General features: G+C 51.7%; 1 protein-coding gene across 1 annotated transcript; it reads left to right on the top strand.

The window, feature by feature from the left end:
* Window positions 1–7,051: 7,051 nt before the first annotated feature.
* LOC109767836 (protein rough sheath 2) lies at window positions 7,052–10,565 on the top strand. Its single transcript, XM_020326558.4, has 2 exons — window positions 7,052–7,342; window positions 9,130–10,565. Exon 2 carries the CDS (start codon window positions 9,190–9,192, stop codon window positions 10,273–10,275), a length of 1,086 nt encoding a protein of 361 aa, XP_020182147.1. The 5' UTR covers window positions 7,052–7,342; window positions 9,130–9,189; the 3' UTR covers window positions 10,276–10,565.
* The last annotated feature ends 245 nt before the right edge of the window (window positions 10,566–10,810 follow it).

Genomic DNA, 10,810 nt, shown 5'->3' with positions numbered 1-10,810 from the left:
GAGCTCCTCGCGCCGGAGCAGCGCGCCATGCGTGACTACACGCCAGACTCCCCCAACTAGGAGCGCTGGTTTGTGCTAGAGAACGAGGAGGAGCACCGCCTCGGCGTCCACATCAACCATGACCTTCCACCGTGTCCCCTACGGGTAGAGCCGGAGGAAGCGTAGAAGGAGGTGGAGTACCAAGCCGCCCTTGAGGAGGCCATGCAGCACGTGCTGGAGGCGAGCCTGATCGAGGAGGACGTCCATTGGGATGGGCTGGAGAAAGCCCTAGCTTTGTCCACGGCAGGGGACTCCGTTTAGGAGCCCTTGTTCGTGCCGCCATCGTTGCCGGCGCCGCCCCTCGTCGAGCCCAAGGCCGAGCCGGAGCATGAGCCAACTCCCACGCGCAAGCGGTCACCGCCGCCCCCCACTTGGCCAGAGGAGTCGTATTCGTGGACCGGCGAGTACCGCGAGTGGGTGAGCGCGCCTCTCTGCCACTACGCCGCCACGCCAGAAGAAGAGGCGGCCCACATGGAGCGCTGGAAGGCGTATTGGCTCATCAAGGAGGGGGCCGACAGCGAGCGGCAGATGCGACATGAGCAGATTTTGTGCCGCAACGAGGAGGCTCTGCGGCTTGAGGAGGAGGACGAGGAGCGCGCCCGCCTCACCGCTATGCAGCCGCCGCAGCAGACGCCGGAGGAGGCTGTCCTGGCGGCCTATCACGCCGCGTTCGGGTGGGCTGGGCCTCCTCCCGTCTTCATTGACCTCATCGACGACGACGACGGGAAGGGCAAGGGCAAGGCGGTCTACTAGGGCAGCCTGCGGGCGTTTATTAGAGTTTTTTTAATTTTCTAGTTATGTTTAAGTGGACTTTGGCCGGCGTTTGACCGGGCATTTATGTATAGTTATGTTTAATTCGTCAGTTTCGGCCACGACAGCATAAATGGGTCGGTCACCCGTTTTTTCAATAAAGAGTGGATTTTATTAGCTCAATATGAAGCATTAAGGGGATACAAACACAAAGAGCACACACCCGGCCTCTGCATAACTAGGATGCACACAGCCAACACAGACGCACGCACACAAAAATCACACCAGCAATTACCAAAGTCATACAAGACCGAAGCTATGCCAAGGCGGATAGAAAACAAAAAGAAAGTGAAAAAAAGAGCAACGGTAATCCATGCCGAGTAGGTGTTGAGCCAAAATAAGATGGTGCAAGTGCATGTAATCTGTATGTGGACACGACCACTCGGACTAAACGCGACACAAAGCGGCCTGCCAAAGAACGTCCGCGGAACCAGAACCTCCGTTGACGTTGGAGTGACATCAGTCGCAGCTCAAATGGCGAGAAGAGATGGTGCTGCCAAAATCTCATGGGGACGCTTTGGCGATCCCATGCCTCCGGTGCAGGTGTTTGTCGATGGTAAATCTTGGCATGACCACTGGCCCCGGACAATACACCACGAGTCTACACTGCGCCGGCATGGTTGCAATAAGCCGTCAATATCGTCGAACATTACCCGGCCATCTGCACCACCAATCACATCCTTGGACTACCTCTGTGCACCATGTTCGCAAGGCCACACTGCAGCAACACATCATCCCTGCCCAACTGCACACAAGCAACCGGCGAACCACCACCAGTCACTCGTCTCGCTAGCTAGGCCCAACTCCAAGATGATACCCTAATGGGGAACATGACCCCAAGTGCTGCCATTATCCGATCCAGGTAAACCCGGACCTAGGGTTTCCCCTCAAGTATTCTGGGAGGGGAGCCGAAGACTACATGTCGACGCCTTCATAAAGGTAGCGACGGCCATGGGTGCCGTTGTCGTTGGCTCCAACCGCAGTCAAACTCTGGCTTTCGTCGGCAGTCTCTGTCTCCTCCAGAAAAATGAGCCTAGCTGCATCACCATGTCCACCTTCGTCACCACAAGACCACCATGGCCGGAGGATTGAATCCTTCTAGGCTGGACAGTCCCGAGCCAGACCCGATGAGATATGAATCAGATCGGGGGCCGCGCCGTCGGAGGAGGACGCCACGCCAGACCCCCGGAGCGCCGCTGCCAAGTGCACGCCATCCAACCACCACCACGCATATGGGCCTCCCAACGTCGACGACACCATGCCGCTGCCCGCCGAAGAGCGCCGCAGCCCCGCCACTGTCTCCCACGGATCTGGCCAAGGCAACCCGTGGGCAGCCGCCGCATGGATCAGCCGAGCCATCACGTGGCCTGCTACCATTGAGATCCAGTTCGAGGGAGAGAGGCCAACTCAGGGGAGCGCCCTGCCGCCTCCGTCCCCGGACCCGCCTGGGCTTCTCCGACAGGGCCTCAGGCGGCGGCGACACGAGGAGGAGGGAGGAAGAGTCCGGCGGCGGCCTGATTGGACCGCCCTTGAGTCGCGAGGGAAAGCGTTTCCGTTGAACTATTTCAGGTAGAACCTGATTTGTGCATTTGCCAGCCTCCCGTTGGGCGCACCTGCCGACCCAAATGAAAAAATCGGACACGCATGTCCGCCTGGCCGACCCAAACGGACGAAAAGCGAACAAAGCGCACATCCGTTTGGGTCATCATGTTGGAGTTGCTCTCACGCCGCAATAAAAATAGTTTTACGAGTAGTCTAATTCTGCAGTTTTACTGCTGAGCCGAAGGATGAATGGAAAAGTCAACTGAAGAGAAAAAACGGCTAACGTCCTAAGACTGGTCATAGTAGGGAGTAATTTAGACCAGTGTCATGACACTAGTCTTTGTTACTATCTTCATAGTGCAAAGTAACATACAAGTAGTATACTATCATACTCCCTTCGTTCCGAAATATAAGTCCTTTTAGACATTTCAAATGGACTACAACATACAGATGTATGTAGACATATTTTAGAGTGTAGATTCATTCATATTGCTCCGTATGTAGTCACTCATTAGAATCTCTAGAAAGACTTATATTTTGGAACCGAGTAGATGATTACATTTATTACATTGTATACTCATTTTGCTTTGGTTTGCGCTATGTTACAATAACATATTATGTTACTACAAACACCTTTCTTCTTATTAACTATATGTCACATAAGAAACTTGTCTTGAAATGCGCTATGTTACTTGCTAAGTTGCTCCCACTATAATCAGCCTAAAGATAAACGAACGGAACGGGCATGGGCATGTCAAATCAAATCAAATTTGATTGGGCTCCTACTCTACGTAGTACGTACTGGCACGAGCCAGTAGCATAAATAGCCTGCCTTTCTCCCAGCCTATCTGTTGCTGCCATCTCCCTCCTACCAGTAAGGAGTAGGAGTAGCTCTCCCAATCCATGGTGGAGCAGGGTATCCCATCCGCACTTGGGCTGGAGCCACCACCAACCTGCTCGTAGAAAAAGCGCGCGGTAAAAGGTCACCGACGGGTGGAGCCGAAGGTGTCGCCGTGAGCCGGTGTGCAGCGTGTGCTCTCGTGTCTGTATTGGCCACGGTTCCATCTCTTCCGTCTCCAATGGCGTAGTACGTAGGCCGGGCCGAAAGGAAATTCCGACGGGCTGGGCGGGACGGACCACGAGTGGATCGTCGTACCTCGCGCCCGATCGAGTCAGGTTTTAACTTTCGTTTTGAATCAAGCACGCACGCGCACAGGCACAGGGATTAGATAGTATCCATGAATGCGCGTACACGTACACGTACAGTGTACAGAGATCCACGGATTAGACATGAGGATGAGGGCTGACTGAGGAGGGCGAGAGGGTGCCAGCCATGGAGCCACCCATTTGATCGATGGGTCACTAGCGTGTTTCTCTCGGCACCCGGCCCCGCATGCATGCACGCTCTGTCCACAGTGTGTCCACAGCGTACAGACCATAATGCACTACGTACGTGGAGTAGTAAATACCCTTCACCAATGGACAGCACACTTTGGCCGGCCCAATAGTAGAAACTCGCCTTCCTAGTCTCACCTTCCATTTGAAGCTAACCCACGCCGGCACAGCGAATCAATTAATTGCAAATTACTGTACAAGGGACATCGTAGAAGCGCTCGTAATAACTAAAGAGATATGTACATGTAAAATAGAAGAAACTAAAGTGTTGTACTACAAGATAGCAATGGAGTACCAGCAGGCGTCAGAGCGCATCACCCACGGTCGAGGGTTGTATATATGTACACATAGACAAATACTACAACTCACGTATTAAGTGCCTAGCCAAGCTGGCCTGATCTTCATCTGCTATACACTACACACACGCACTGTACTGTACATGTACGTGCACCACGTCTACACGCCCACATACATACATATACATACATACGGTATGCAGTGTACGCGCGCGGGCACACGTGGTCGAGTCGAGCGACGACGCGGCCAGCCAGTGGGCGCGGGGCCCTAGCAGCAGAGCAATAGCTCTAGGCTCTATCTGTGGAGTCTGGTGCCTGGCCTGGCCTGGCTCGCGTGTTCCATGGCGTCTTCCTCCGACTTGGCCTGCCGCGCGCGTGGCTGGCTCTTTCCGCCCCGACGTCTGCCCCGCGCTCTGCCTCTGGGCGCCTTGTGATGCCCGGCCCTAAATGCTGCCATGTTTAGCAAAGCCCCTTCTTCTCGTACGCATCCCATCCCACGTAGGGTTTCGCTCGCGCGCTCTGATCGAGGCGCTTCGAGGCGTTACGCCGGTGGCCCGGCCCGGAGTGAATTCTCCGGCTGCGCGCGGGGGATCTGGATCTGGGTGGGGGAGCGGCGGGGATCTTCTTCCAGCGTGCGCAGATATGCTGCCGCAAGCGCCGGCCTCTGCGGTTCCTCGATCGGCCGGCCTTGCCATTACGGTCGTGGCTCCTAGCCTGCGGAGCTGTGCGCGTCTAGCTCTCCTCGCCCAGAAATGGCTACGCGCCATCAATTTGGGGCAGTTTGTTACGCACCTGAACGCTACTACGTACATGGAAGTAACCTAGTAATCTCCGGTGGATGCAGGGTACGTAGATCAGTGGAGTCTAGTGCTTTGTTCACCGGGTCTGATGGTGGCCATTGTGGTCAATGCATCGACGGATAATTCTAGGGTTTATAGTAGAAGAGCCAAGACAACATGCGTTATTTGCAGTACTATACGTATACTAGGGAAGAAAGCAGTATACGTATACAAGTAGTCGAATCGATGCTGCGTTTCCATGCATCTTCCGGCCGGCCGGTGACCACACAGACACACCGAGTACAGCATCTTCCTGGCACTCTCTACCTGTAAACATGAGTACATGCGGCTCATTTGGAACTTGCTAAGTAGGAGAGCTATAGCAAGCACTCGTACGCCCGCTACAGTAGAGGAGGGAGGGGGCCAGGGCGAGGTCAGGGGTGAGGTCCCATCAATAATACAGGAGGTCCTATGCATGCTTGCAACAGCGCTGTCTAGAGCTAGAGATCCCATCATTGTTTTGTCACCACCCAATGGGACCAACGGTTGCGCATATGCGCATGCATGGCCTAGCTAGCGCGATGATTCGGCGGATCCAAGTTTTTGCCATTCCTCAATCATGCATGTAAAACCATCTTGAATTTTTGTTGCAAGATTTGTTTCTTTCGTAGGGGCCCTTCGAACACACGAGCTTTGTACAAATCTTTGTTTCAGTCTGGCTAAATCTCAGTCTACCGAGACACTTTTTGTTTTCATAAACTATTGTTGTTATACATCATCCGAAAGATTCAATGGACATGAATTCTTACTCTCATCTTTTCTCTCTTTATAACGACTGCTCGATCCATGCAATCCCTATGCATACAACCAACAGCATTTGCTTCTTTTCAGTTGACACAGTCGGTCTCCTCCATCAAAAGTATACCAGCATTAATAAACAACGAAAAGAGGGTCTCCTGCTTTTGGTCAGGTGATCCACTTCAACGATTCCTGGTAGTGATCCTAAAATCTGCCTCAAAAGTGCGTTACAAGGTCACACAGAGATGGATCGAGCACGCTGCTCCACGGGAACCCTTTTCTCCTCTCTTTTCCTCCACAGCGTTTACTGCTAGGCAACAAACACATACAACATGTCGCTGCCATGACACGACGCGACGCCCGCTTGCACTGCATACAATGCCCCCGCGTCTCCCGAACCGCACATACCTGCATTTTAGACCTTGTTCTTTATGCAACTAAATCTAATCGTATCTATTCTCTCTAACGACCTGATCTATCTTGGTTTAAGCTAAATTCAACGAGTGCACAGTTATATAGTACAGTACTAGTTTTTTTTACATACTTGTGTGTAAAAACTGTTTTGGAAAAACGTGTCATGCAATTAACTGAAAGGTTCTGTTGACCACATGGTATGTGTGGTAAGCAATTTCATATTTGAAATTATGCAGTTGAGTTATGAGGCTTTATTTAAGTGGTGATCTAGATAATAGGAAATAGAAGTAGATGAAAACTACAAAATAAAAAAAAGGTTCTGTTGGAAATTCTGTTTTTGTTTCTCCGCATGGGATTTATTTTCTTTTTGTCGATGTTCTCTGCGGCAGTAGGCATGGGTTGAAGTACAGTGGAGGAGCCAGTTTTGGGGGCATCGCACAGCCATTTCCCCAAGGAAATTCCCAACACAGTGCGCGGCAGCTGTGAGCCGGCCACCAGTAAATTTTATGGCGCGCGAACAAAAGTGAAAGGAAAAGAGGAGGCACGCATCTGCAAGGAAATGCCACCGCTACAGCCCACAGATGCGCTCGGAAAATTATTTGATTTGAGCCCAGGCAGACCAGAGAGGCTCCATCTGCTGTTGCCATTGTTCCATCTCCTCTCCAACAGTGAAGTGCCTGGCCTCTCTCTCCTCTCCCTGCTCCACAGCCACTGTGAAGTCAGCTCGACCAAGCTAGAGAGAGAGAGGGGGGGAGGGAAGATACACGCACGCACGTCCTCATCTCTCCATGGCTCCATGTGGGAGCGCATCTCCATCCATCCATGTCCACTCCATGTGTGGCTGTGCCTGCGTGCATGCATGCATGCATGGTGAACTGTGGCTGGCCATGCTCGCTCGCTTTTCCTGTGTTTGCTTCCTGTCTATAAATACGGACGCCTCTCCTTTCCACCCATCCCTTTTCCTCCCCCGTCTTTTCCCCTGCGTCCGCCTCGCGTGCCCTAATTTCTCGCTGCCTCCTGTCTCCTCTCCTTTCCACCCCCACTTCCATATATACGCATACACACTCTGTCTGAACCACCCACAGGCAACAGCATCTCCCTCCCCCATAGTCACTCTGAGTTGGGCTGGGTGAAGAGAAGAGAACGAATCTTTCAGTTGAGATCTCTCCCCTCGCAATAATTTTGGGCTCTCTCCCTCTATCTACCGAGTGTTCTTGATTCAGAGAGGCCAAGAACAGCGCAAGAACAGCATGGTGTAGTGGTGCCTCTGTAAGTCTTCTTCTACTTCCTCTTCTTCCTCGAGCAAGTTCATCCTGTTCTTCAAGCAGTACTGGGCGCCTTTGTTCATCTTTCCTGGTTAATTAGCTGGTTCTGAAACAATTTTATTTCTGTCCTGCTACTTTTTTTACGACAAGGGATGTTGGTCTAATAGTTACACCTTTTTTCACTGTTTGAGATGAGATGTAGAATGGATGGCTAGGAAGTATGGAGTGGGGACTGATGTGCTCGGACCGTTTTAATTTTCCTGCTTGTGTTCTTGATTCTACTACAAGCTTTACTAGCATGAATGCCCTGGTTGCTTGATTCTTTATTGTGGTGTTCCTTTTTGGTTCTCTTTTCATTGATGACATCCTAATTGAAGCATAACTATTTAGAGTGCTTCCGAGGGTATGAAATGCTTCAAGAAGCATCACTACTTAGAGTGCTTCCGAGAGTATCAAATGTTTCCTTATATTCTTGGTAAAGGGAAGAGAACTATCCAACTTCTTTCCTAGAGATTTCCCAAAAATTTCCTTCATCATTTCCTCTTGATTGCTTCATGATTATAGTTCCTTGTTTCTCTCTCCATACCCTTTGGAATATTCACATAGATACAAGAGGGATAAGTACAGTAGTAACTAAGAACCTGCTTCATGTTTTTCTTTTTATTCTGAACGGCAGTAATACAGCAAGTTCCACAGATCTAAGTTTCTTCATATACTACTACCTGCAGTTCATATGAACCCCCACACTAATAACATGTAAAAGGATGGGACAACTCACTAATTTATCTGGCTTGAATGTGTGATTTTCTTTCTTTTCATGATTGAATTAGAAGATGAACTGGATAAGCAAACCAATCTTGAGAACTATAGCTCCCACTAAGATACTTTGAGAAGTAGGCTACTCTTTGCTCTTATATCATGTTTATAGTTATCCATAACACCTTACCTCCAAAGATCCACCAACTCGTTTACCTGAAAATCTTTCAAGTTTTTACTGTATCTCTTTATCTCTTGTTGATTTTTCACCAATATGTGAAAATTAAGGGCTACGCCCAAAAATCTTAGGTAATTCCACGTCGTTGTCTGATTAGCCCTGACCCGAAGCCTTTTAGCACGTAATTAGCAATCATCACGTGGGGTTGCAAAAAATGGTCCCGGTATCATCACATTGATTTGAATTTGGATTTGCTTCTGTCCCTTGCTCATTCTCTCATTTTGTTGTTTTCCTTGGGTATGAGGGAGGCATTTCGCCAGATTATGTAGAGTGTACTCGATTGATATCATCACCCAAGTTAATGCTAGATCGCGACATAGGTCTAGATATAAGACAAGCCTTTGCAGTTGCTCATCACTCAGCTGTACTAAAGGTTTATTTCGTTGTCAATTCCTCTCTATCACTGGGCTGTGGTAAAAAAAATGACTTGGAATTTCCCTTTTGTTTCAAGAAAGGTGTGCTGCAGGTTATGTAGTAATCCTGAACAATTTTTTGATGCCAAGTAGAAATACAGTAGTATGTAGTTGCCTAGTAGTAGCGTAGACAGGTGTGCTGCAGATGAGAGTAATGCATCCCTCAACTGAAACCTTATTAATGCCGCAATGAATAAAGCAGCTAAGGGAACCAGCAGCCATCTCTCTCTCTCGTTACTTTTTCTTGTCTGAAGATTATCACTGCCGCCGCTGCGCCCTGTACTTTTTGAAGACTATCTTTGACTTGCAAGGAGCTAATTTGATTTATTTTTTCTTTTCCTTCCTGGATGGATGATGGATGGACGGTCGGATGGATGGATGCAGAGTGCATTATGAGGAGTGAGGAGGTGGGATGGGCGATGGCCTGTGGTGCAGGTGGTGCAGATGGAGATGAAGGAGAGACAGCGGTGGCGGCCTGAGGAAGACGCCATCCTCCGCTCCTACGTCCGGCAGTATGGCCCCCGCGAGTGGAACCTGGTGGCGCAGCGCATGAACGTGCCCCTCGACCGCGACGCCAAGTCCTGCCTCGAGCGCTGGAAGAACTACCTCCGCCCCGGCATCAAGAAGGGCTCCCTCACCGACGACGAGCAGCGCCTCGTCATCCGCCTCCAGGCCAAGCACGGCAACAAGTGGAAGAAGATCGCCGCCGAGGTGCCTGGCCGCACGGCGAAGCGGCTCGGCAAGTGGTGGGAGGTGTTCAAGGAGAAGCAGCAGCGGGAGATCAGGGACAGCCGGAGGCCGCCGCCTGAGCCCAGCCCCGACGAGAGGGGGAGGTACGAGTGGCTGCTCGAGAACTTCGCCGAGAAGCTCGTCAAGGAGAGGCAGCAGGTGGGAGTGGGCGCCACGCCGCTGCACCACCACCTCATGGCGGCTCCCATGCTCCCGCCCTGGATGTCGTCCACCGCCACCAACGGCGCGCCCGTCTCCCCGGCGCCACCGTCGCCGTCCGTGACGCTCAGCCTCGCCTCCGCCGTCGTCCCGCCCCCGACCGCCGCGCCGTGGATGCAGCAGCAGATGGCGGAGGACGGCGCCGCGTTCGGGTTCGCTAGGCCGCCACCGGCGCCGGGCATGGTGGCGGATGCTCCTCAGGCAGCGCTGGCGGAGCTGGCCGAGTGCTGCAGGGAGCTGGACGAGGGGCACCGCGCGTGGGCCGCGCACCGGAAAGAGGCATCGTGGAGGCTGAAGCGCGTGGAGCTGCAACTGGAGTCGGAGCGCGCGTGCCGGCGGCGCGAGGCCGCGGAGGAGTTCGAGGCCAAGATGCGAGCGCTGTGGGAGGAGCAGGCGGCCGCCGTGGAGCGCCTCGAGGCGGAGTACCGGGAGAAGGTGGCCGGCCTCCGGCGTGATGCCGAGCTCAAGGAGCAGAAGATGGCGGAGCAGTGGGCCGCCAAGCACGCCCGCCTCACCAAGTTCCTCGAGCAGGTCGGCTCGTCGTGCCGCCGCTGGCCGCCCGGCGAGATGAACGGCCGCTGACGGCGCGCCACCGGCCGCTTTCTTGCACGCGCAGCATCCAAACCTCAAGAAGACGATGGCATCGCATGCTTGTTCGTTGCACAACTTCTTTAGTTTTCTTCTCTTTTACAACTGTTGGAAGCTTCACTTCTCACTCTAGTCTAGCTGATCAGAAAATGTAAGCCGTTGCTGCTGCTACTGCCTTAATTTCACTTCTTTTCGGCCTGTCATTGATCGTGCCAATCATCGTTCCTTAGCAATAAATAAACATTTGGAAATCAAGACAAGTTCAACAAGAAATTATTTGATCGTGTCGTGGGCGTCAAAATGCAACTTCTGTGAAAAAGATCCATACGATGTGACCAGGCGACATCGTAAGCTATGAAAAAGTAGTGCAACAAATGATTTCAGGTGATGTAGTGACCAATGCAGCAAGGTGCATTGCTAAGAGAAATTTGGAACCCCATACGTTGGCATCAGCATTCAATCTTACATTTTTCTCAAGAATACAAAGGTTCATTTAACAAGAAAGGCCACTAATGTAGAAGGTTATGCA

Source organism: Aegilops tauschii, chromosome 5 (genome assembly GCF_002575655.3).
Source record: "Aegilops tauschii subsp. strangulata cultivar AL8/78 chromosome 5, Aet v6.0, whole genome shotgun sequence".
NCBI classification, from domain to species: domain Eukaryota; kingdom Viridiplantae; phylum Streptophyta; class Magnoliopsida; order Poales; family Poaceae; genus Aegilops; species Aegilops tauschii.
Note: the sequence above shows the minus strand (reverse complement) of the source record. Positions and strands in the feature narration are given on the sequence as shown.